The 27,773-nt window shown below is 42.6% G+C and overlaps 2 protein-coding genes across 2 annotated transcripts; both read left to right on the top strand.

The window, feature by feature from the left end:
- The first annotated feature begins 6,729 nt into the window (after positions 1-6,729).
- LOC139577945 (NACHT, LRR and PYD domains-containing protein 3-like) lies at positions 6,730-26,724 on the top strand. Its single transcript, XM_071405067.1, has 18 exons — positions 6,730-6,980; positions 7,182-7,348; positions 7,451-9,251; positions 9,335-9,508; positions 12,406-12,579; positions 12,659-12,832; positions 13,094-13,267; positions 16,730-16,776; positions 16,905-17,469; positions 19,732-19,775; positions 20,402-20,439; positions 20,805-20,869; positions 21,002-21,216; positions 21,392-21,651; positions 21,809-21,937; positions 22,130-22,262; positions 22,372-22,392; positions 25,055-26,724. Exons 1-18 carry the CDS (start codon positions 6,730-6,732, stop codon positions 25,387-25,389), a joined length of 4,767 nt encoding a protein of 1,588 aa, XP_071261168.1. The 3' UTR covers positions 25,390-26,724.
- LOC139577947 (uncharacterized) lies at positions 18,574-19,510 on the top strand. The gene has a single exon (XM_071405068.1). It carries the CDS (start codon positions 18,574-18,576, stop codon positions 19,309-19,311), a length of 738 nt encoding a protein of 245 aa, XP_071261169.1. The 3' UTR covers positions 19,312-19,510.
- Positions 26,725-27,773: the final 1,049 nt, after the last annotated feature.

Here is a 27,773-nt window from a genome sequence, read left to right as displayed (position 1 = left end):
ATGAAAATACTTTTGTCAAATTTTATTAACATAATGTTTTTTTTAATTTTATTTGAACTTAAGGAATATGTTTTGTGCATTTGGAATGTGATTTCATAGGAAGTCAAAAGTCAAAAATGTCAAAAATTTGGAAAAAACTCATCACCCCCTTTAAAAAAGTGCTTTCTGGACCGTTTTTCGAAATTATTTCGATTTTTAGGTCAATTACACATGTATAAGAACTGTATGAAAATACTTTAGTCACATTTTATTATCATAATTTTTTATAAATGTTTATTTGTACTTAAGGAATATGTTTTGTGCATTTGGAATGTGATTTCATAGGAAGTCAAAAGTCAAAAGTCAAAAATGTCAAAAATTTGGAAAAAACGTATAACCCCCTTTAAAAAAGTGCTTTCTGGACCGTTTTTTGAAATTCTTTCGATTTTTAGGTCAATTACACATGTATAAGAACTGTATGAAAATACTTTAGTCACATTTTATTATCATCATTTTTTAAAAATGTTTACTTGTACTTAAGGAATATGTTTTGTGCATTTGTATAGTGCTCCCATAGCGGGCATGGACGTCTGGATGACACCTAAAAGCATTTAAAACCGTTTTGAAAAATGACGCCTGGTAAACCAAAACATGAAACATAGAATATTTTTTGACTTTTTTTGGAAACCTCCATAAATCACTCAGGCCGGACCCCCATTGACTCGAGAAGAAAAAACAAAACAAAAATTCCAGAAGAAAAAACATAGAATATTTTCTGACTTTTTTTGAAAACCTCCATGAATCACTCAGGCCAGCACACATTGATTTTTGGCCGTAGAATAGTGCTCCCAGAGCGGGTATGGAAGTCTGGATGCCCCCTAAAAGCAATTTCAACCATGGCACCTGGTAACCCCAAAAAAATACCAGGTGCACGAAATTTTTGGAGTTTTTTGGAAAAACTCCATAAATCACTCAGGCCATTGACTCAAGAAGAAAAAACATAAAATATTTTCCAGAAAAAAAAACAATATTTTCTGACTTTTTTTGAAAACCTCCATAAATCACTCAGGCCAGCACACATTGATTTTTGGCCGTAGAATAGTGCTCCCAGAGCGGGTATGGAAGTCTGGATGCCCCCTAAAAGCATTTAAGGTTCTGTGTGTCTTTAAGCACCATACTTTTTCATTCCATCCTTGCTGTGTGTGTCTGTGTGTGTGTGTGTGAGCTTTTCTTTGACATCTGTTGAGAGAAATGACTGATTTACACTTCATGAGGGTTGCCTAATCACACACTTAAAGTTTTGGAAAGATCTGACTTTTTTAACCCTTTGAAACAGGACCTATGACCCCATTTTAAGGCACTTCCGGTTGGCACAGGAAGCTATAAGTAAACACCTATCCTGATCGGGGTATGCTTTTACAGAATCCTGAGTTTTAAGTCTATATGGTAAGAACTGACTGATTTACACAGGGTTGAATGCACTATATATCACAAACTGCTGGTTGGGTATGGCAAAACACTTTTAGGGTGATTTTATCACTTCCGGTTGCTCCAGGAAGCTTAGAATCAACACAGGTAGACCTCATAGTGGCTTGATGGATTGTCATTGAAGACAGGTTCATAAGACATTCATAACCCACATAGGGTTTATTTAAAGAATGCACGTTACATTTGCATATGATTCAACAGTGAAAAACATCACATCATATTGCAAACATAACACACTGTTGAATCCTATTGCAAACATAACACACACTGTTATGTTTGCAATATGATTCAACACATCATATTGCAAACGTAACAGTGTGTGTTATGTTTGCAATATGATGTGTTGAATCATATTGCAAACATAACACACACTGTTACGTTTGCAATATGATGTGTTGAATCATATTGCAAACATAACACACAGATGACCTCAGGATGGCCGGGCAGTGATAGTGGTTCCTCTCCATCGCTCGTTGTGTGAAATTTCATCATGTCGATTTTGGTGATGGTACCCCCCCCCCGTTGAAACATATTGCAAATGCACAAAAGTCAACTAGCAAGTCAGTGTCCATCAGTCAATTGGATATTGTCAGACACCAAACTGATACCATCTGACTCCAAACTCACTTTTTCCAACTCCTTTAGAAGCCAACTATAACATATTTCAGAGCAGGCCCAAAATTCACAGCACCTTCCATTTAAACCAAAAATAAAACAAATAATGCGTAGTTGTGTTCTAGCTGCGGGTCCAATTCTCACATTATGTTTAGCCCTATGTGAGGCGACCTGGAATCCCAAGTTTCGGCTCGATAGGTCATTCGGTGCCCGAGCAATACCTTAATTGGTGCTGAAAATCCACTTTTTCATTGCCTTGCTACGGGGTCCTTGAATGAGCAATCAAACAGACATGTTGGGGTCTGTCTCTATGAGCCGAGCCGGTTTCAATGCACCTAGCCTTGAGACTCTGGGACTTTTCTAAATGTCGCCAGTTTCGTTGAGCTGAAAATGAATTGAAAACATTGCAAATACACGAGGCTGTTTATCGGTCTGAGAACCTTCTAGAGCCACATAACTCACCGTGCACAATAAACCTGAGGTCTAGAACAGGTTTCCAAAGTTTCAGAACTCTTGGTCTGACGGTTCTTTAAAAGTTGGAACAAAAGTAACTACCACAGGCACTGTCTGCCTCTTAGCCCCTCAGTGTGTCCCTCCATCATTTCTGTTAGGGTGTGTACATTTTTCTTTGAAATCTGATGGGACTAATGACTGATTTACAGTTCAGGAGGGTTGCCTAATCCCAAATATGAAGTTTTGGAAAGATTTGACATTTTTAACCCTTCAAAACAGCCCATTTGACACCAATTATGTCACTTCCGGTTGGCACAGGAAGCTGAAAGTAAACACATATACTCACTGGAGTATGCTGTTAGAGAATCCTGAGTTTTAAGTCTGTATGTTAAAAATTGACTGATTTACATAGGGCTGAATGCACTATTTCTCTCAAACTGCAGGTTGGGTATTGCAAACACTTTTAGGGTGATTTTAACCACTTCCGGTTGCTCCAGGAAGCTTAGAATCGACACAGGTAGACCTCATGGTGGCCTGATGGACTGTCATCAAAGACAGGTTCATAAGACATTCATAACCCACATAGGCTTCAGGTTGAATTTAGGGGAGCAGTCAATGTATTCCTATGGGGCGAAATGTCATTGTAAACTGTTTGATGTAAACACCTTCTTTTATCTGTCAAGGGTTAATGCCACAAGGTCAAGGTTAGGCTTGCACAGATCGGGAGGACCGTAAGAACATTCCTGAGCTCAAATTGTGTTTCTAACCTTAACGGTTCTCTCTCTGTCTCCCAAAAGCAAATAAAATTGACATTGAGGTCAAAGGGTCATTTGGGTCCGTTCTCTTGTAACGGTCGCTGCGCTCAGACCGAGCGAGCTACGGTCAAGCGGGGCATCTCGTTGAACTCGGCACGGCCTGGATGGTAATTCTCCGCCTTGTTGGAGCCAACACAAACCACAAAAATACGAAATAACATCATAAATATTCTCTTACTTTTGATGATGGTACCCCCCGTTGAAACATATTGCAAATGCACAAAAGTCAACTAGCAAGTCGGTGTCCTTCAGTCAATTGGATATTTTCAGACACCAAACTGATACCATCTGACTCCAAACTCACTTTTTCCAACTCCTTTAGAAGCCAACTATAACATATTTCAGAGCAGGCCCAAAATTCACAGCGCCTTCTCTTTAAACCATAATAAAACAAATAATACGTAGTTATGTTCTAGCTGCGGGTCCAATTCTCACATTATGTTTAGCCCTATGTGAGGCAACCTCGAATCCCAAGTTTCGGCTCGATAGGTCATTCGGTGCCCGAGCAAAACCCTAATTGGTGCTGAAATTCCACTTTTTTTCCATGCCTTGCTACGGGGTGCTTGAATGAGCAATCGGACAGAATCGTTGGGGTCCGTCTCTATGGGCCGAGCCGGTTTCAATGCACTTAGTCTTGAGACTCTGGGACTTTTCTAAATGTCGCCAGTTTCGTTGAGCTGAAAATGAATTGAAAACATTGCAAATACACAAGGCTTTTTATCGGTCCGAGAACCTTCTAGAGCCACATAACTCACCGTGCACAATCGACCTGAGGTCTAGAACAGGTTTGTAAAGTTTTAGAACTCTAGGTCTGACGGTTCTTTAAAAGTTTGAACAAAAGTAACTACTACATGCACTGTCTGCCTCTTAGCCCCTCAGTGTGTCCCTCCATCATTTCTGTTTGGGTGTGTAATTTTTCTTTTTAAATCTGATGGGATGAATGACTGATTTACAGTTCAGGGGGGTTGTCTATTCACATATATGAATTTTTGGAAAGATTTGACATTTTTAACCCTTCAAAACAGCCCATTTGACACCAATTATGGCACTTCCGGTTGGCACAGGAAGCTAAAAGTAAACACTTATCATCACTGGAGTAGGCTTTTACAGAATCCTGAGTTTTAAGTCTGTATGTTAAAAATTGACTGATTTACAGAGGGTTGAATGCACTATTTCTCTCAAACTGCAGGTTGGGTATTGCAAACACTTTTAGGATGATTTTAACCACTTCCGGTTGCTCCAGGAAGCTTAGAATCGACACAGGTAGACCTCATGGTGGCTTGATGGACTGACATCAAAGACAGGTTCATAAGACATTCATAACCCACATAGGCTTCAGGTTGAATTTAGAGGTGCAGTCAATGTATTCCAATGGGGAGACATGTCATTGTAAACTGTTTGATGTAAACACCTTATTTTAACTGTGAAGGGTTAATGCCACAAGGTCAAGGTTAGGCTTGCACAGATCGGGAGGACCTTAGGATTGTTCCTGAGGTGAAATTGTGCTTCTAACCTTAACGGTTCTCTCTCTGTCTCCCAAAAGCAAATAAAATTGATATTGAGGTCAAAGGGTCATTCGTGTCCGTCTTCTTGTAACGGTCGCTGCGCTCAGACCGAGCGAGCTACGGTCAAGCGGGGCATCTCGTTGAACTCGGCACGGCCTGGAGATAATAGTAATGCCATTGCAGGCTTTGTGTGTCTTTAAGCACCGTACTTTTTCACTCCATCCTTCCTTTTTGTGTGTGTGTGTTTGTGTGAGAGAGCTTTTCTTTGACATCTGTTGGGAAAAATGACTGATTACAGTTCATGAGGGTTGTCTAATCACACAAGTGAAGTTTTGAAAAGATCTGACCTTTATTACCCTTCAAACCTGATCCTATGGCACCATTTAAGGTACTTCCAGTTGACATAGGAAGCTGAAAGTGAACACATACCCTCCTTTTGGGGTAGGCTCTTATATAATATTGAGTTTTAAGTCTTTATGTTAAGAACTGACTTATTTAAAGAGGGTTAAATGAGTGTGTGTCATTTAATAAAATCACATAAAATCACAGAATTCTCGCAGAGCTTCGAGACCCACTTTAAAAATGTTCGTGTGAACAAACTTCAACTGGATCTGTGAATATTTTGAAAAAAAATGTCCTTTTTGTGAACATCACCAAATGGTCAATGTACGATTTCTCTTAAATTACGATAGATAAATGGCTGGTTCTTTTTTTCCTGACACCGTATGCTTATGTACTTTGACATGAAGCGGTCAAATTAGCACCCTACTTGCGTTTTAACCCTTTAATCCCAGAAAAATGGCCATAACTCAAAAAGCGCCGAGGTCTCGACGCCATCTCGTTCGGGGCCAACTGCCCATTACTCCAAACCTACGCTCGCCGAGTTTCGTCTTCTAAATATTTTCAGTTTAGGAGAAAAGGCCGCGCTCGTTTGCCACGTGCTCGTGCGCTTGCAATATGATTTATTTTCCCCCTTGTGGGAATTTTCGAGAATGTGGAAAAAAGTCAAAAATTTGTCATTTTTATAAAACGTAAATCAAAAGTCCGAGACGTTTTTTTCCGGTGACTTCCTGAAAGAGCTCTCCGCCGCCCGCGGCCCGACGCCGTCCGCGATTTTATGAAACGTCGCCGGACGTCAGGTAAGGGACCGTACATTTGCAATGGGACTTTCTTCACCGACCGTACGGCTCCCGTCTCAGATGTCCCTTAAGGTATGTTATGGAGTCAGGGGATCCAACCAGGTAGACTAGCTGTTGTTATGGAGTCAGGGGATCCAACCAGGTAGACTAGTTGTTGTTATGGAGTGAGGGGATCCAACCAGGTAGACTAGCTGTTGTTAAGGAGTGAGGGGATCCAACCAGGTAGACTAGCTGTTGTTATGGAGTCAGGGGATTCAATCAGGTAGACTAGCTGTTGTTATGGAGTGAGGGGATCCAACCAGGTAGACTAGCTGTTGTTATGGAGTCAGGGGATCCAACCAGGTAGACTAGCTGTTGTTATGGAGTGAGGGGATCCAACCAGGTAGACTAGCTGTTGTTATGGAGTGAGGGGATCCAACCAGGTAGACTAGCTGTTGTTATGGAGTCAGCTAATGGGGATCCAAGTCAAATCAAATTAATAACATATTGGACTGTGTATGTTTGAATACATTATGAAGTCTGATTGTACTCTTTGACCACAGATAGTAAAAGTGTTGTCATTGTTAATGGTTCTTCAATGTTCAGAAATATTGACTGTTCTGTTATTTCTTATTGTAGTTGAGTGAGCTGTGACTTACATCTAAAATGAGTCTCTCTGGGGAGAGAGAGGAGGAGACCACTGCCTCTAAAATGAGTCTCTCTGGGGAGAGAGAGGAGGAGACCACTGCCTCTAAAATGAGTCTCTCTGGGGAAAGAGAGGAGTGGACCACTGCCTCTAAAATTCATCTATATGGGGAGAGAGAGGAGGGGACCACTGCCTCTAATATTAGTCTCTCTGGGGAGAGAGAGGAGGGGACCACTGCCTCTAAAATGAGTCTCTCTGGGGAGAGAGAGGAGGGGACCACTGCCTCTAAAATGAGTCTCTCTGGGGAGAGAGAGGAGAGGACCACTGCATCTAAAATGACTCAAGACACCAGTTCTAAGAGGTAAGAGATTAAATGTAAAATATACAGTTATCTTAATGATATAAAACTAAGAGAAAAGTGTCCCAAATTACATAAAATGTAGGTCTACATCATTCATTTAAAATTGTAGCTTTGAAAGAAACATCAGGACTTCTAGAAGTTCCACTATACGAGGTATTGATGTGATATTGATGAGGTGATCTGTCTCCCTGTTTTGTTCAGTGTCCAGAAGCCCAGAGCAGAGTCACCTACAACCAGCCTGCTATCAATGAAGAGTGATCAGCCACCTGCTTTCAGCCAGGAACCATTACCAGATGACAATAAGGAAGTGGAGAGTTTGGACAGTGAGGATGCATTAAAGATCACACACAACCTTCTGGACAGAAGAAGTAAGACTGTGTTTCATACAATATTACAAAGAACGGTACAAAGGCCCTTATAAAACACACCACATAAACTTATGAGTCCCAACTCTCATTGTTTTCCTACAGGTCAAACTCTGCTGACAGTCCAACAAGACATTAAGGCTAAACTGAAACACAAGTATCAACACATATCTGAAGGAATTGGACACCATGGAAACCAAAGTCTGTTCAAGGACATCTACACAGAGCTCTACATCACAGAGGGTGGAAGTGGAGGGCTCAATAATGAACATGAGGTTAGACAGATAGAGATGGCATCCAAGAAACAAACCACACAAGAGACACCAATCAAATGCAACGACATCTTCAAGCCTTTACCTGGACAAGACAAACCTATCAGAACTGTGCTGACAAAAGGAATCGCTGGTGTTGGAAAGACAGTCTCTGTGCAGAAGGTCATCCTTGACTGGGCAGAGGGAAAAGCAAATCAGGACATTCATTTCATGTTTCCTCTTCCTTTCCGTGATCTTAACCTGAAAAAGGACCAATACAGTCTGATGCAACATATTTCCCACTACTTGTCAGAGCTGAAAGAGATTGACAGCATTGAAGATGGTGAAACCAAAACTGTTTTCATTTTTGATGGTCTGGATGAGTGTCGACTTCCTCTAGACTTCAAAAACAATGAGAAGTGCTGTGATGTCACGAAGCCAACTTCAGTGGACGTGCTGCTGACAAACCTCATCAAGGGGAATCTGCTTCCCTCTGCTCTCCTCTGGATAACCTCACGGCCTGCAGCAGCCAATCAGATCCCTCCTGAGTGTATTGACCAGGTGACAGAGGTACGAGGGTTCAATGATCCACAGAAGGAGCAGTACTTCAGGAAGAAAATCACAGATCAGAATCTGGCCAATGATATCATCAAACACATGAAGAAATCAAGGAGCCTCCACATCATGTGCCACATACCAGTCTTCTGTTGGATATCAGCCACTGTCCTTGAGATGATGCTGAAAGAGGCAGAGAAGGATGAAGTCCCCAAAACTCTGACCCAGATGTACTCACATTTCATTCTCATCCAAATCATTGTGAAGAACAAGAAGTACAACAAAGCCAAAGAGACAAACCCAAAGGAACTGTCTCAGTCAGACAAAGAGATGATCCTGAAACTGGCAGAACTGGCTTTCCAACAGCTGCAGAAGGGCAACCTGATCTTCTATGAGGAGGACCTGAGAAAGTGTGGCCTTGATGTCACAGAGGCATCAGAGTACTCAGCATTGTGTACAGAGATCTTTAAAGAAGAATTTGGGCTGTACCAAGACAAGGTCTACAGCTTTGTGCATCTGAGCATTCAGGAGTTTCTAGCAGCAGTGCATGCTTTAGAATCATGTCTGGACAAGAAGGAAAATGTTTTCTCCCCCACTAGTGATGATGAAGAGAAGGAGTCAATCCAGTTGTCTGACTTACACAGGAGTGCAGTGGACCAGGCCTTGAAGAGTGAGAATGGACACCTGGACCTGTTCCTCCGCTTCCTTCTGGGTCTCTCACTGGAGTCCAATCAGAATCTGTTACGAGGCCTTCTGACACAGACAGGAAGTACAACACAGACCAATGAGGAAACAGTTGAGAGAACAGTCAGGTACCTTTCAGACAACATCGAAAGGGAATCCTCACCAGAAAGGATCATCAACTTGTTCCACTGTCTGAATGAACTTGGTGCCAACTCTCTAGTTGAAGACATGCAGACCTCCTTGCATTCAGGAACTCTTTCAGAAATAAAACTAAAACCTGACCAATGTTCAGCCCTGGCCTACCTGTTACTGATGTCAGAGGATGTGTTGGAGAAGTTTAAACTGAAGAGATACAACACATCAGAGAAAGGTTATCAGAGGTTAATGCCGGTAGTGAAAACCTGCAAGAGAGCACTGTAAGTTCTGTTATTGAGTTAATGTTTACAGTATCGTTACTCTGGAGGATTTGTATATCTAACAGATTATCTCCTCTCTCCAGACTGGATGGCTGTAAACTCACATATAAATCCTGTGAGACTCTGGCCTCAATTCACCAGACACCAAACTGCCCTCTGAGAGAACTGGACCTCAGCTACAATGACCTGGGAGACAGAGGAGTGGAGCTGCTCTGTGTTGGACTAACCAATCCACTCTGCAACATACAGACACTAGTGTGAGTTAAATATCTTCAGTATCCACTGTTTATTGTTTTTTTTTAATAGTTATTATGAATGTTAACATTATTTGAACAGATACATAAAATGTGATAAATATATAAAACAAATGTAACGACTCGCTTGGTGTGGCTAGCAGGATGGAACAATATCAGTCTAACACATAGGGAGATTAAACCTGCTAGGCTGGCTAGCAGGATGGAACAATATCAGTCTAACACATAGGGAGATTAAACCTGCTAGGCTGGCTAGCAGGATGGAACAATATCAGTCTAACACATAGGGAGATTAAACCTGCTAGGCTGGCTAGCAGGATGGAACAATATCAGTCTAACACATAGGGAGATTAAACCTGCTAGGCTGGCTAGCAGGATGGAACAATATCAGTCTAACACATAGGGAGATTAAATCTGCTAGGCTGGCTAGCAGGATGGAACAATATCAGTCTAACACATAGGGAGATTAAACCTGCTAGGCTGGCTAGCAGGATGGAACAATATCAGTCTAACACATAGGAGATTAAACCTGCTAGGCTGGCTAGCAGGATGGAACAATATCAGTCTAACACATAGGGAGATTAAACCTGCTAGGCTGGCTAGCAGGATGGAACAATATCAGTCTAACACATAGGAGATTAAACCTGCTAGGCTGGCTAACAGGATGGAACAATATCAGTCTAACACATAGGAGATTAAACCTGCTAGGCTGGCTAACAGGATGGAACAATATCAGTCTAACACATAGGAGATTAAACCTGCTAGGCTGGCTAACAGGATGGAACAATATCAGTCTAACACATAGGAGATTAAACCTGCTAGGCTCGCATATTTATTCACAATAATAGAATCACAAAGGTTCTCAAACTGGACCTGAAAACAAAAGGCTCTAATGATCTGAACCTAGAGTTAGACTTAACTTTAATGAAAACTAGCTCGGCTGCTACCCAGCTTCACTTGCAGTCCGACTAGTTTTCCTGTGGAGACCAGAATATCCAGCCAGGAGCGATACCCTTGCTGAACTAATGCAACACCTTCAATGTCCCAGGTGTGTTGCAGCATAACAAGGCTAAGTGGTCTCAGGTGTGGACTTAGCCCTGCAGCCTAGCTTGCTGCAGCCTACAATGCTGGTTGTGGGGTGTGGCTGACGCTCAAAAACAGTGGCTTTCCCCCCTGCCACATTACTGGAGGCACCACACAAAGGTTAAATATCTAGAGTGAGTTGGTATGTTTTTAACATGAGTTATTCCTCAGCATTGTTGAAGGCTCATTTCTGATTGGCTAGAAGGGCATTCTAGAATGCACGTTCAAACCAGATAACGGGGCAGTTGGAAAATATATGATGACGTGATAAGCGCCTAAACATGCAGAGAGTACATGCAACAAAGTTACAGAAAGCAAAACCCAAATCTGATACATTGTGAACACAGGACCAGAGAAGTAAAATTGGATACATTGTGAACACAGGACCAGAGAAGTAAAATTGGATACATTGTGAACACAGGACCAGCGAAGTACAATTGGATACATTGTGAACACAGGTCCAGAGAAGTAAAATTGGATACATTGTGAACACAGGACCAGAGAAGTAAAATTGGATACATTGTGAACACAGGACCAGAGAAGTAAAATTGGATACATTGTGAACACAGGACCAGAGAAGTAAAATTGGATACATTGTGAACACAGGACCAGAGAAGTAAAATTGGATACATTGTGAACACAGGACCAGAGAAGTAAAATCGGGTACATTGTGAACACAGGACCAGAGAAGTAAAATCGGGTACATTGTGAACACAGGACCAGAGAAGTAAAATCGGGTACATTGTAAACACAGGACCAGCGAAGATAGACGTAGCTAGCTAGCAATTGATTTGTTTTTTGCAGAGACATTTTTTTTCAGAGCATGTGATGACTTGAACATTAATTTCTCATGTCCCTACTGTTGCAGACATGACACTTTTGAGGGAGCATGCAATTGGCATGGTGACTGCAAGAATGTCCACCAGAGCTGTTTCCAGAGAACTCAATCTTTATTTCTCGACCTAAGCCGCATCCAACGTCGTTTTAGGTTTGCTGATGTCAACTTTGTTAACCCGAGTGCCCCATGGTGGCGGGAGGGTTATGGTATGGACAGGAATAAGCTATGGACAATGAACACAATTGCATTTTATCAATGGCAATTTGAAAAGCACAGAGATACAGTGACGAGATCCTGAGGCACATTGTCGTGCCATTCATCTGCCGCCATCACCTCTTTGTTTCAGCATGATAATGCACAGCCCCATATTGGATCTGTACACAATTCCTGGAAGCTAAAACATTTCCCAGTTCTCTCATGTCCTGCATACTCACCAGACATGTCACCCATTGAGCATGTTTGGGATGCTCTGGATTGAAAGTGTACGAAAGCGTGTTCCAGTTCCCGCCGATATCCAGCAACTTGGCACAGCCATTGAAGAGGAGCGGCAGAACATTTCACAGGCCACAATCAACAGCCTGATCAACTCTATACGGAAGGAGATGTGTCGCGCTGCATGAGGCAAATGGTGGTCACACCACATACTGACTGGTTTTCTGATCCACTCGTCAACAGAGATGTTAGCCTGTTCCAGAGATTTCTATAAGTCCCCCCCCCCCCCCCCCCCCCAAAAAAAAGAAGGTATCTGTGACCAACAGTTGCATATCTGTATTCCCAGTCATGTGAAATCCGTAGATTAGGGCCTCATGAATTCATTTCAATTAGTTGATTTCCTTATGAACTGTAACTCAGTTCAATCTTTGAAGTGGTTGCATGTTGAGTTTATATATTTTTTGTTTCAGTGTACTTTGCTGTCATTCTGTCTGCAGAGGTCGAGACTGTGTTACACTGTTGCTATCACCATATCTCCTCTCTCCAGACTGTCTGGCTGTAACCTCACATATGAATCCTGTGAGATTCTGGCCTCAGCTCTGCAGACACCAAACTCCCCCCTGAGAGAACTGGACCTCAGCTACAATGACCTGGGAGACAGAGGAGTGGAGCTGCTCTGTGTTGGACTAACCAGTCCACTCTGCAACATACAGACACTAGAGTGAGTTACATATCTTCAGTATGAGTTATTATGTGGATGTTTTAAACATGTGTTAATCATGTGTTCTTCTGCCCTCTAGTCTGGGTCAGTGTGGTCTGACAGAGGGTTGCTGTTCAGATCTGGCCTTAGTCCTGAGTTCACCCAACTCACAACTGAAACAACTGGAGCTGAGAGACAATGACCTGCAGGACTCAGGAGTTACACTGCTGTCTGCTGGACTGGAGGATCCAGACTATAAACTACACACACTGGGGTAAGTACAGCTGTTTCAGTCAGGTCTGTACTGAGCTGAGTTACACTGCTGTCTGATGGACTGGAGGATCCAGACTGTAAACTACACACACTGGGGTAAGTACAGCTGTTTCAGTCAGGTCGGTACTGAGCTTAGTAAAACCAAGACTCTGAAAATCGAATATTTCATCACAATGTTTGTGTCATGGACAAATGTATTGGTGTCCTAAAAGATGATTGACACCAGTACACCAACCTAGACAGCTGTTGTGTCTCTCTGTAGGCTGTCTGGCTGTCTGGTCACAGGGGAGGGCTGTGCTGCTCTGTCTTCAGCTCTGAGGTCAAACCCCTCCCACCTGAAAGAGCTGGACCTGAGCTACAATCACCCAGGAGACTCTGCAGGGGTACTGCTTTCAGCTGCTCTGGTGGATCCTGCATATAAACTGATGACGCTGAAGTAAGTCAGAATAGATGTCCCCAATAGTGTGAGAAGCGGTCGTGTCATACAGGTACAATACCAATGATGTGAACCCTTTGGAATTACCTGGATTTCTGCATCAGTTGGTCATAACTTTTCATCTGATCTTCATCTAAGTCACAACAATAAACAATCAGTGTGCTTAAACTAATAACACACAAAGTATTGTACTTTTCTTGTCTCTATTGAATACATAATTTAACCATTCACAGTGTAGATTGGAAAAAGTATGTGAACCCCTAGGCTAATGACTTCTCCAAAAGCTAATTTGAGTCAGGAGTCAGCTAACCTGCAGTCCAATCAATGAGACAAGATTGGAGATGTTGGTTAGAGCTGCCCTGCCTTATAAAAAACCCTCACAAAATTTGAGTTTGCTATTCACAAGAAGCATTGCCTGATGTGAAACATGCCTCGAACAAAATAGATCTCAGAAGACCTAAGATTAAGTATTGTTGACTTGCATAAAGCTGGAAAGGGTTACAAAATTATCTCTGAAAGCCTTGATGTTCATCAGTCCACGGTAAGACAAATAGTCTGTAAGTGGAGAAAGTTCAGCACTGTTACTACTCTCCCTAGGTGTGGCAGTCCTGCAAAGATGACTGCAAGAGCACAGCACAGAATGCTCAATGAGGTTAGGAATAATCCTAGAATCCTAGAATCCTAGAGTGTCAGCTAAAGACTTATAGAAATCTCTGGAACAGGCTAACATCTCTGTTGACGAGTCTGAGATAAGTAAAACACTAAACAAGAATGGTGTTCAAGGGAGGACACCACGGAAGAAGGCACTGCTGTCCAAAAAATAACGTTGCTGCACATCTGAAGTTCGCAAAAGAGCACCTGAATGTTCCACAGCGCTACTGTCTAAATATTCTGTGGCCAAATGAAACTAAAGTTGAGTTGTTTGGAAGGAAGGAACACACAACACTATGTGTGGAGACAAAAAGGCACAGCACACCAACATCAAAACCTCATCCCAACTGGAAAGTATGGTGGAGAGAGCATCATGGTTTGGGGCTGCTTTGCTGCCTGATGGCCTGTACAGCTTGCTATCATAAACTTGGGAATTAATTTTTCCGTTGATCAAGACATTTTGCAGGAAGGCTATCTGTCCGCCAATTTAAGCTCAACAGAAGTTTGGTGATGCAACCGGGCAATGACCCAAAACACAGAAGTAAATCAGAGTCCTGACCTCATCCCGATTGAGATGCTGTGGCATGACCTCAAGAGACCGGTTCACACCAGACATCCCAAGAATATTGCTGAACTTAAACGGTTTGTAAAGAGGAATGCTCCAAAATTCTTCCTGACCGTTGTGCAGGTCTGATCCGCAACGACAGAAAACATTTTGGTCAGAGGTTATTGCTGCCAAAGGAGTTTCAACCAGTTATTAAATCCAATCGATAGTCTCAGAGTTGAACCATTTTCCAACCGTTCAGCCAAAACTACAGCTGTATGGTCTCCGTGCCCTATAGAGTTGTAGTTCTTAACCATTTCAACATGTAGCGTCAGCTCCATATTTTTCTAGTCTTATCCTCTGGTAGAGTTGTAGTTTAACCAGCGTCACCCGCCATGTTTTGGTCTTAGAAGAGTTGACCATTTGCAACCTTAGCTTACACCGTGGTTTGCGTGGTCTTGTGTGAATTGCGTCACGGGGGGCTTTTATACTTGAGTAGAAAAGGGGCGAGTCTCATCGTGTTTGTGCCCACCTGGGCGTGGCTACTTGACTGTGCATAAATTACCGTAAAACAACCAATTTTAATTTAGAAGACTAAATCACATTGTTATCTTTTTCAAAAGTATTCTTCTACTTATTCATCCATCTTAAACAACATTCAGAAGTAAACATGACAGCTGGGAAAATGTACACTTTTTAATAAAAGATATAGTAATGTGTGTTTCCTGTCCTTCGTGAGATCACCAAATGAAACACACACGCAACATGACCGTCTCTTAAGTGTCCACGGACCATTCCCACATTCTCAAAAATGGAAATATTGTTTAATTCTCCCATTCTGGGGATTAGGAGTTTCTAAAGAGAAGTTCTTTGTTCTCCATGGGCTCTCTTACTCCTCTTTCCCCAAGGTCTTTGTTCTCCATGGGCTCTCTTACTCCTCTTTCCCCAAGTTCTTTGTTCTCCATGGGCTCTCTTACTCCTCTTTCCCCAAGGTCTTTGTTCTCCATGGGCTCTCTTACTCCTCTTTCCCCAAGTTCTTTGTTCTCCATGGGCTCTCTTACTCCTCTTTCCCCAAGTTCTTTGTTCTCCTCTTACTCCATACTCCATGGCAGCGAAGAGAGAGAGAGCTCTCTTACTCCTCTTTCCCCAAGTTCTTTGTTCTCCATGGGCTCTCTTACTCCTCTTTCCCCAAGTTCTTTGTTCTCCATGGGCTCTCTTACTCCTCTTTCCCCAAGGTCTTTGTTCTCCATGGGCTCTCTTACTCCTCTTTCCCCAAGTTCTTTGTTCTCCATGGGCTCTCTTACTCCTCTTTCCCCAAGTTCTTTGTTCTCCTCTTACTCCATACTCCATGGCAGCGAAGAGAGAGAGAGCTCTCTTACTCCTCTTTCCCCAAGTTCTTTGTTCTCCATGGGCTCTCTTACTCCTCTTTCCCCAAGTTCTTTGTTCTCCTCTTACTCCATACTCCATGGCAGCAAAGAGAGAGAGAGAGTTTCTAGCAGGAATTTAAGACCGTTTTAAAACCTGATGTGGGAGAGAGAGTGAGAGGGGAGCCACGATATACACCCCAAAAGGGACACATCGTGACAATGGTGTGTTCAATAAATACATGAAAACGTAGAATTGTTTGTGTGTTATTAGTTTAAGAAGACTGTGTTTTGTCTATTGTTGTTTAAATGTGATGACCAATTTATGCAGAAATCCAGGTAATTCCAAAGGGTTCACATACTTTTTCTTGCCACTGTATGTAGGTTCAGTAACATGAGGACGTGATGGTAGAATTTAAGGGGAAGTTTACTCAGCAGGCTGAGTACTCCAAAACAGCATACATCATCACCACATGAATACTCTTCTTCTGCATCTCTGATATCCTGTTGGAAATGTACTCCGTTCTGTATGCAGTAGGTAGGATAGAATACCTGTATGTCTCTAGTAATGAATTGTTCTCTGTTCTGTATGCAGTAGGTAGGATAGAATACCTGTATGTCTCTAGTAATGAATTGTACTCCGTTCTGTATGCAGTAGGTAGGATAGAATACCTGTATGTCTCTAGTAATGAATTGTACTCCGTTCTGTATGCAGTAGGTAGGATAGAATACCTGTATGTCTCTAGTAATGAATTGTACTCCGTTCTGTATGCAGTAGGTAGGATAGGATACCCGTATGTCTCTAGTAATGAACTTGGATAGTGCACCAGAACACAACAATATGGTTTAAATGTTGACTGCTTTATTAGGTCTTTGTCAGTCAATAACCTGTTTCTCCTACAGTGTGGATCATGGTGGAGAGTGCAGGCTGAAATCAGGGCTGAGGAAATGTAAGTCTCTTTGATCTTAATTAACTGTATATTCAGCTCTATAGTAACTAATCAATACATGCACTGTAACTACAAAACAACATTTTATATGAAGATGTGGTTTGATTAAACTCTCCTTTTGTCTACAGATGCCTGTCATCTCACCCTGGACCCAAATACAGTAAACCCACACCTGCTACTGTCTGAGGGGAACAGGAAGGTGACATTGGTGGAAGAGAAGCAGCATTATGAAGACCATCCAGACAGATTTGATTGTCTTTTCCAAGTTCTCAGCAGAGAAGGCTTATCTGGATCTGGAGGTCGTTATTACTGGGAGGTGGAGAATGATGGTGACCAGATTTACATCGGTGTGGTGTACAAAGGAATGAAGAGGAAGGGAGATGAGGATGACAGTTGGATTGGACTCAATAGGAAGTCCTGGTGTTTATTCTGCTCTGATAGTGGTTATGACTTTTACCATCCTGGAGTCAGTGTCAGAAGATCCATCTCGGATCCTGTTCCTAACAGAGTTGGAGTGTATCTGGACTGGTCAGCTGGTACTTTGTCCTTCTATAGTGTGTCCTCCTCTGGTACACTTACACACCTTTACACAGAACACACCAGATTCACTGAACCCCTCTATCCTGGGTTTGGGTTTGAGGTTTCCTCCTCCTCAGTCACTCTGTGTCAGATAGATGATCAACACAATCAAAGGTGAGTCATCAATCTAGGTAACAATCATTCTAGGTAACATAATAACAAAATCCTCATGAATCATCCTACCAGGAATCAAGTTAAGACCCAGATTCAGACACATTGACTTGACAATGGTTTGATGTTCCAACAGGGGCAATAGACAGGTCAAGGCAGGCAGGGGTCAGTAAACCAGAGGTGGGTTAAAGGTACAGGTCGGCAGGCGGGGTCAGGGACAGGGGCAGGCAATAGACAGGTCAAGGCAGGCAGGGGTCAGTAAACCAGAGGTGGGTTAAAGGTACAGGTCGGCAGGCGGGGTCAGGGACAGGGGCAGCCAGAGTGGTCAGGCAGGCGGGCTAAGAGTCAAGGGTCAAAACCAGAAGTGCGAGAAAAAAAGAGAGACTGGGAAAAGCAGGAGCTGAAAGCAAAAAACGCTGGTTGACTTGACAAACAAGACGAACTGGCATCAGACAAACAGAGAACACAGGTATAAATACACTGGGGATAATGGGGAAGATGGTCTACACCTGGAGGGGGGGTGGAGACAATCACAAGGACAGGAGAAACAGATCAGGGTGTGACACATCCGTCAGTTTAAGATAATTATATCTGTGTTTCAATCCACTGCATCCACGGTGGCAGAGCAGGGCATTTTGTCAGGGGACTCATCTGAAGTCAGAACTGTCGACTTCTGTTTGTAGCGTCAGTTAGATTAGTAGTAGTTAGATTAGTAGTAATGGTGAAAGGTGGCAGAGCAGGGCGTCTCATCTGAAGTCAGAACTGTCGACTTCTGTTTGTAGCGTCAGTTAGATTAGTAGTAGTTAGATTAGTAGTAATGGTGAAAGGTGGCAGAGCAGGGCGTCTCATCTGAAGTCAGAACTCGGTGGCAGAGCAGGGCGTTTTGTCAGGCGTCTCATCTGAAGTCAGTCAGTCACTTCTGTTTGTAGCGTCAGAACCGGTTTGGCTCCTAATTCATCTGACCCCACAATGGAAAGGGGAGATGCTCACGAACACGACGGTGTTCTCCATTGGAAGGTAGTGTTGTGCCAAAAGGGTAAAAACATATTTCCAAAGCTTTCTTATATCTCCTACATGTAGGATATACACTTTTTTTTGTGTTCTTCAATGTGTTTCTATGGGCTTAGATTAGTAGTAGTTCTATTAGTAGTAGTTCTATTATTAGTAGTTCTATTATTAGTAGTTAGATTAGTAGTAGTTCGATTAGTAGTAGTTAGATTAGTAGTAGTTAGATTAGTAGTAGTTAGATTAGTAGTAGTTCGATTAGTAGTAGTTAGATTAGTAGTAGTTAGATTAGTAGTAGTTAGATTAGTAGTAGTTAGATTAGTAGTAGTTCGATTAGTAGTAGTTAGATTAGTAGTAGTTAGATTAGTAGTAGTTCTATTAGTAGTAGTTCTATTAGTAGTAGTTAGATTAGTAGTAGTTAGATTAGTAGTAGTTAGATTAGTAGTAGTTAGATTAGTAGTAGTTAGATTAGTAGTAGTTAGATTAGTAGTAGTTAGATTAGTAGTAGTTCTATTAGTAGTAGTTCTATTAGTAGTAGTTCTATTAGTAGTAGTTAGATTAGTAGTAGTTCTATTAGTAGTAGTTCGTTTAGTAGTAGTTAGATTAGTAGTAGTTAGATTAGTAGTAGTTAGATTAGTAGTAGTTAGATTAGTAGTAGTTAGATTAGTAGTAGTTAGATTAGTAGTAGTTCTATTAGTAGTAGTTCTATTAGTAGTAGTTCTATTAGTAGTAGTTAGATTAGTAGTAGTTCTATTAGTAGTAGTTCGTTTAGTAGTAGTTAGATTAGTAGTAGTGGTGTGTTTTATTGTGTTCCGTTGGACCTACAGACAGTTAGATTAGTAGTAGTGGTGTGTTTTAATGTGTTCTGTTGGACCTACAGACAGTTAGATTAGTAGTAGTGGTGTGGTTTAATGTGTTCTGTTGGACCTACAGACAGTTAGATTAGTAGTGGTGTGTTTTAATGTGTTCTGTTGGACCTACAGACAGTTAGATTAGAAGTAGTGGTGTGTTTTAATGTGTTCTGTTGGACCTACAGACAGTTAGATTAGTAGTAGTGGTGTGTTTTAAGGTGTTCTGTTGGACCTACAGACAGTTAGATTAGCAGTAGTGGTGTGTTTTAATGTGTTCTAGTGGTGTGTTTTAATGTGTACATACAGACTGTTAGACTGTGCCTAGTTAAATGTGATGTATGTATGCTATATCAAGCCTTTATAAGTTATATTTAGTTTAATCACTGTCCTCCTGCTTCTCCAACACCAGAGACCACGGTGGAGAGTGTTGGAGCAAGCCTGGACCTGAGAAATGTGAGTGTTAACTAATAATTGTTTTAAAATCAAAATACGATAAAAGCTTTCATTATAGTTTAGTCCCAGGCAAGGAACACAATCATGATCTACTTGGTCAAAACAAACTTAGAGGTAGATTCAGCAATATGACGTAGATGCAAAAGTAAACAGCATAGTGGGTCAATTTCTACAACAACAAAGAGCGTTGGAGCACAAAGGCTAAACTTCTCTGCTGTTTTGGTCCCGTGACTAACAGTCTGTAAGAGAGTGAAGAGAACCCTTGCACATGGGCAGATACTGTGTGTGACTGTGTAAGAGAGAAGTCAGGCATCTTGCTCATCACAATATCTGTGGTGCTGCTCGTACATCATCATTTAGCTGACTCTACCTTTAAGCTCTCATCCTAGGATCTACCAGAAATCAGACCCCCAACATCTACAAAACATGGACCAGAACGATGTTGTTTCCTGCTTCCACAAACATTAATTAATATAACACTAATGTCAGATTATGGTATGCTAATGAGTGTACATTCTGAGACTGTTGATCACTTATATTCATTTTTATTAGAGGTCTATTTAATAATTATTAATTAGTATTACGTGAGATTGTCCATTTTAAATAACAACTACTTTTGACTTCAGGGATTCCTCAGAGCTGTAAGACTTGTGACCATGTTGAGGTAAGTCATAATGTCAATTCTTACTTTTACATACCTGCAGGAGTCAGGCACAGTCTCAACGCCAGGTGTGTACTGACCAACCATTCATACTGGGATATAGACAGTCCTGTGTTCTGCTTGTAGGCATGCAGGATTTTAGCTGTTGTCATATTTTGTCATTCGACAGTTTAATTGGATAAATATGTTAGATTAGTTACTTTGGTTAATGGGCCAGTTTCCCAGACACAGATTAAGTCTAGTCCTGGACCTTAAAGAACTTTCTATTGAAACTTCCATTGAGCATGCTTTTTAGTCCAGCACTAGACTCAATCTGTGTCCAGGAAACAAGCCCCATATGTATTACTGACATGCTTGTCCTTGTTCAGGACTCCACACACTGGCTTCACATTGAACCCTTGACTTCCACTGTCCAGGGAGTGACAATGTTCAGGTAAAATAACTACTTTTAACATTTCATTCCACCAGCTAGTGTATTTCCCCAATACCTTTAGGAATAGTCTTCTAATCCAACCTCTCCATTTGACCATTGACCCTCTCTACCATATCTTGTTGTTGCCCTCAGACACAGGACACCCAAAGGGAGTTATGAGTGCACAGTGTCTGGGCTCCGCTGGCTGTGTGAGAGAGATGTCATTCTGAAGTATCACTTCAGGAACTGGGATCCCTACAGTCAACTTCTGAAAGACATGCAGTACACACAAGGTGGTCCATTGCTGGACATCACTATGGAGTTAGGTGAACTGGAGGAAGTTCATCTGCCACACTGTGTCTGTTTAGGTAAAACCATATAGAAAGACATTTCCATGTAACTGAGTTTCACTTCCTGAGTTAATTATTTAACTATTCTGGGAGTTTGAGTTTACTGTGATCTGGTACTGCACATTATTTGTGTTTTAGTAGGATGAATAATACAATATTTGTCTTTCTGTCTCCTTTGTACTGTGTTGTTCAGGGACCAACCCTTCCCTAAGGAATGAGATGAAGATTCTTCATGTAGAGGAACATGGAGTGTCTTTAGAGGAAGTGCATGAGGTCACCAGATTCCATGCTAAGATTCTCCATCCCAAGTTCTCAGCTATCTCTGTTATACTGAGCTTTATCCTTTCTTGGAACGTAGATGTCCACTGTGAGCTGATGCTCTATCTGACAGTGAAAAAGCAAACATTAATTCCACGCCTATACCTGTTCCCCAGTAACCCCGGCCAAATACAGGTGAGGGACCATTATTATAGAGATGACCTTAGCTTACCAGTGGTGCAGTTTATGTTGACACTCATTAACTGAAGATAAGTGTGTTGCTAGTTTTCTGAATAATGTTTGAATAAGACTATACATTGACTGGCTGGGTATTCCATGCCTCGTTTCACAGGCTGTGGAACAACAGGAAATAAAGTTTCAAGGGTCTAAAAGGTTTCCCAACACAAGACCAGAGCGGTCCTTCAAACTGAAGAGTTACTTCAGACTGAACATTCCCTGTTCTACCGCCATCAATCCACCGGTACAGTTTCAGTAGACTAAGAACATGAATCTGACATTTCAGTCACAGTTCTATGCATTGATCTCTCTCTCTCTCTCTCATTATCTCTCTCTCTCTCATTATCTCTCTCCCTCTCCCTCATTATCCCTCTCCCTCTCCCTCTCTCATTATCTCTCTCCCTCTCCCTCTCCCTCTCCCTCTCCCTCCCTCCAGAGGATTCATCTCATACATAGAGACACCACACCAAGCTTTTTCAATGCGGTTGTGAAAATGACAGGGGTTGACATTGAGATGGAGTTAATCGGGGATGATGAGAGGACAGTATGGAAAGAAAGAGTACCAACAGGTAGGAGCCTATGTCAATCATAACTTTGTACTTTTGTAACAGATGCTATTAAATAAAGGTTAAAATAAAAATTTAGAGTGATATAACCTAATATTTCTGTTTCTTTCAGATGAATACTATCAGAACCAAGGTAAGACCCAGATGCAGACTGTCCAAGTAGCAGTGTTTATTGTAACAGGGGCAGGCAAAGACAGGTCAAGGCAGGCAGAGGTCAGTAATCCAGAGAGGGTGCAAAAGGTACAACACCCCATAATGACATCACAATACCCCATAATGACATCACAATACCCCACTGACACCCGTTCAACGAGTAAGTAAACATGAGAGTTACAAACCAATGACTTACATTCGGAAAGTATTCAGACCCCTTGACTTTTCCCACTTTTTCTTACGTTACAGCCTTGTTCTAAAATGGATTCAATCGTTTTCTTTCCTCATCAATTGACACACAATACCCCATAATGACAAAGCAAAAAACAGATATCACATTTACATAAGTATCTAACTATTCAGACCCTTTACTCAGTACTTGGTTGAAGCACCGTTGGCAGCAATTACAGCCTCGAGTCTTCTTGGGTATGACGCTACAAGCTTGGCACACCTGTATTTGGGGAGTTTCTTCCATTTTTCTCTGCATGTCCTTTCAAGCTCTGTCAGGTTGGATGGGGAGCGTCGCTGCACAGCTATTTTCAGGTCTCTCCAGAGATGTTGGATCAGGTTCAAGTCCGGGCTCTGGCTGGGCCACTCAAGGACATTCAGAGACTTGTCCCGAAGCCACTCCTGTGTTGTCTTGGCTGTGTGCTTAGGGTCGTTGTCCTGTTGGAAGATGAACCTTCGCACCAGTCTGAGCGCTCTGGAGCAGGTTTTCATCTGGGATCTCTCTGTACCTTACTCCGTTCATCTTTCCCTTGATCCGAACTAGTCCCCCAGTCGCTGTCACTGAAAACATCCCCACAGTATGATGCTGCCACATCCATGTTTCACTGTAGGCATGGTGACAGGTTTCTTCCAGATGTGAAGCTTGGCATTCAGGCCAAAGAGTTCAATCTTGGTTTCATCACACCCAGAGAATCTTGTTTCTCATGGTCTGAGAGTCTTTACATGCCTTTTGTCAATCTCCAAGCATGTCATGTGTCTTTTACTGAGGAGTGGCTTCCGTCTGGCCACTCTACTATAAAGGCCTGATTGGTGGAGTGCTGCAGAGATGGTTGTCCTTCTGGAAGGTTCTCCCATCTCCACAGAGGAACTCTGGAGCTCTATCAGAGTGACCATTGGGTTCTTGATCACCTTCCTGACCAAGGCCCTTCTCCCCCGATTGCTCAGTTTGGCCGGGCGGCCATCTCTAGGAAGAGTCTTGTTGGTTCCAAACTTCCATTTAAGAATGATGGCTGCCACTGTGTTCTTGGTGATCTTCAATGCTGCAGAATTTTGTTGGTACCCTTCCAATGATCTGGGCCTCGAGATTTTCCTTTCTCAGAGCTCTACGGACAATTCCTTCGACCTCATGGCTTGGTTTTTACTCTGACATGCACTGTCAACTATGGGACTTTATATATAAAGCTGTGTGCCTTCCAATCAATTGACTTTACCACAGGTTCATTCCAATCAAGTTGTAGAAACATCTCAAGGATGATCAATGGAAACAGGATGCACCTGAGCTCCATTTAGAGTATCAATGCATACTTATGTAAATAAGGTATTTCTGTTTTTTACCTTTAATAAATTTGTAGAAATTAGCAAAAAAGCCTGTTTTTTGCTTTGTCATTATGGGATGTTGTGTGTAGATTGATGAGGAATTGTAGAAAAAGGCTGTAACGTAACAAAATGTGGAAAAAGTCATACTTTCCGAATACAAAGAACAAACCAATGAGGGCCAGTCAACATGGTTTACTGTCGGACCTGGACTAGGACAGTCAACATGGTTTACTGTAGGACCCGGACTAGGACAGTCAACATGGTTTACTGTAGGACCTGGACTAGTCCAGATTATAAAAGACTGTGTCACGTTCTGACCTTAGTTCCTTTGTTTTGTCTTTTGTTTTAGTGTGGTCAGGGCGTGAGTTGGGTGGGTTGTCTATGTTAGTTTTTCTAGGATTTTCTATTTCTGTGTTTGGCCTGATATGGTTCTCAATCAGAAGCAGCTGTCAATCGTTGTCCCTGATTGGGAACCATATTTAGGTAGCCTGTTTTCTGTTGGGTTTTGTGGGTGGTTGTTTTCAGTCTTTGTGTGTCTGCACCAGATAGAACTGTTTCGTTTTTCACTTTGTTGTTTTTTGTATTTTGACTTTCATTAAATAAGATGAACAATTAACACGCTGTGCATTGGTCCTCCGATCCTTCAAACTTCTCCTCCTTAGATGAGGAGGAAGATGACAGCCGTTACAGCCGTTTTATAAAAGACTGTCTTCAAGAACAATGACATCTCCTCCAGGACTTGATGTAGATTAGCCTGGTTCTGAATGACCCAATGACATCTCCTCCAGGACTTGATGTAGATTAGCCTGGTTCTGAATGACCCAATGACATCTCCTCCAGGACTTGATGTAGATTAGCCTGGTTCTGAATGACCCAATAACATCTCATCCAGGACTTGATGTAGATTAGCCTGGTTCTGAATACCCCAGCCTGTTTTTCTATGTCTTTGAAACCGTCCTAAATGTGAATGGTTGATATGTTCAGGTCTTTATTGTAAAATGTAATGTTTTCTCAATACTTTTATTTTATCATTCTGCTTCTAAATGACTCAAATGTAAATGTACAAATGTAGTAATTTTGTAACCTGACTCTCTCAGGTGCTGTGTTGGGGGCAGGAGGTCCGGCTGTGAGCAGTCGGACTGATTCTACAAAACTGCAGCTGCGTTCTGTACGGACAGAGTTTGTGAAACGAGTATCAGGACCTGTCCTGAATGAACTGCTGGACGGACTCCTGCAACACACAGTCATCAACCAGGAGGAAATGGAGTCAGTGAAGGTGATAGCTGAGAGGGCAGAGAAGGCACGAGTCATCATCGACATGGTGTTGAGAAAAGGAACTGAGTCGTGTTCCAGGATGATTAACCTTCTTGGGGATCTGGACCCCCGTCTTTGTTCACTGCTTCAGATCAACAGTGTTGGGGTCCCAACCTAATGGTAGAATGGATAGTTACAGTGTTGGGGTCCCAACCTAATGGTAGAATGGATAGTAACAGTGTTGGGGTACCAACCTAATGGTAGAATGGATAGTTACAGTGTTGGGGTCCCAACCTAATGGTAGAATGGATAGTAACAGTGTTGGGGTACCAACCTAATGGTAGAATGGATAGTTACAGTGTTGGGGTCCCAACCTAATGGTAGAATGGATAGTAACAGTGTTGGGGTACCATCCTAATGGTAGAATGGATAGTAACAGTGTTGGGGTACCAACCTAATGGTAGAATGGATAGTAACAGTGTTGGAGTACCAACCTAATGGTAGAATGGATAGTAACAGTGTTGGGGTACCATCCTAATGGTAGAATGGATAGTAACAGTGTTGGGGTACCAACCTAATGGTAGAATGGATAGTTACAGTGTTGGGGTCCCAACCTAATGGTAGAATGGATAGTAACAGTGTTGGGGTACCATCCTAATGGTAGAATGGATAGTAACAGTGTTGGGGTACCAACCTAATGGTAGAATGGATAGTAACAGTGTTGGAGTACCAACCTAATGGTAGAATGGATAGTAACAGTGTTGGGGTACCATCCTAATGGTAGAATGGATAGTAACAGTGTTGGGGTACCAACCTAATGGTAGAATGGATAGTAACAGTGTTCGGGTACCAACCTAATGGTAGATTGGATAGTAACAGTGTTGGGGTACCAACCTAATGCTAGAATGGATAGTAACAGTGTCCGGGTACCAACCTAATGGTAGATTGGATAGTAACAGTGTTGGGGTACCAACCTAATGCTAGAATGGATAGTAACAGTGTTGGGGTACCAACCTAATGGTAGAATGGATAGTAACAGTGTTGGGGTACCAACCTAATGCTAGAATGGATAGTAACAGTGTTGGGGTACCAACCTAATGGTAGAATGGATAGTAACAGTGTTGGGGTAGCAACCTAATGGATAGTAACAGTGTTGGGGTAGCAACCTAATGGATAGTAACAGTGTTGGGGTAGCAACCTAATAGATAGTAACAGTGTTGGGGTACCAACCTAATGGATAGTAACAGTGTTGGGGTACCAACCTAATGGATAGTAACAGTGTTGGGGTACCAACTAGTGATGTGTGGGTCTCATCTGCAGTCCCCACGGTTAAATCCGTGGGTTTAGGGTCATCGGGTTTAGGTTTAGGGTCATCGGGTTTAGGGTCGTGGGTTTAGGGTCAACTGTATGTGCGCCAAATGCTTTTGGGAATGGTAAATTAAAATGATATGTTCAGATGGGGTTAAATAAATAAAACAATCCTGCAACTTTCAAAAAATCTCTCCTCCGTCTCTGCCTACAGTTCATGTTCTATATTAGCTGGTGGAGGCCTCAGGTTTTCACTTCATCACATATAGTTGGGCGGTTGGGTTATTAGCAATAGAGGACCACCGTGGCCAACCAATAGAGGACCACCATGGCCAACCAATAGAGGACCACCATGGCCAACCAATAGAGGACCACCATGGCAAACCAATAGAGGACCACCGTGGCCAACCAATAGAGGACCGTCGTGGCCAACCAATAGAGGACCGTCGTGGCCAACCAATAAAGGACCATCGTGGCCAACCAATAGAGGACCACCGTGGTCAACCAATAGAGGACCACCGTGGTCAACCAATAGAGGATCACCGTGGTCAACCAATAGAGGATCACCGTGGTCAACCAATAGAGGATCACCGTGGTCAACCAATAGAGGACCACCTTGGCCAACCAATAGAGGATCACCGTGGTCAACCAATAGAGGATCACCGTGGTCAACCAATAGAGGACCACCTTGGCCAACCAATAGAGGACCACCGTGGCCAACCAATAGAGGACCACCGTGGCCAACCAATAGAGGACCACCGTGGCCAACCAATAGAGGACCACCGTGGCCAACCAATAGAGGACCACCGTGGCCAACCAATAGGGGACCACCGTGGCCAACCAATAGAGGACCACCGTGGCCAACCAATAGAGGACCACCGTGGCCAACCAATAGAGGACCACCGTGGCCAACCAATAGAGGACCACCGTGGCCAACCAATAGAGGACCACCGTGGCCAACCAATAGGGGACCACCGTGGCCAACCAATAGAGGACCACCGTGGCCAACCAATAGAGGACCACCGTGGCCAACCAATAGGGGACCACCGTGGCCAACCAATAGAGGACCACCGTGGCCAACCAATAGAGGACCACCGTGGCCAACCAATAGGGGACCACCGTGGCCAACCAATAGAGGACCACCGTGGCCAACCAATAGAGGACCACCGTGGCCAACCAATAGAGGACCACCATGGCCAACCAATAGAGGACCACCATGGCCAACCAATAGAGGACCACCATGGAAACAAGTCA

Source organism: Salvelinus alpinus, chromosome 6, assembly GCF_045679555.1.
Source record: "Salvelinus alpinus chromosome 6, SLU_Salpinus.1, whole genome shotgun sequence".
In the NCBI taxonomy this organism is placed as follows: Eukaryota; Metazoa; Chordata; class Actinopteri; order Salmoniformes; family Salmonidae; genus Salvelinus; species Salvelinus alpinus.
Note: the sequence above shows the minus strand (reverse complement) of the source record. Positions and strands in the feature narration are given on the sequence as shown.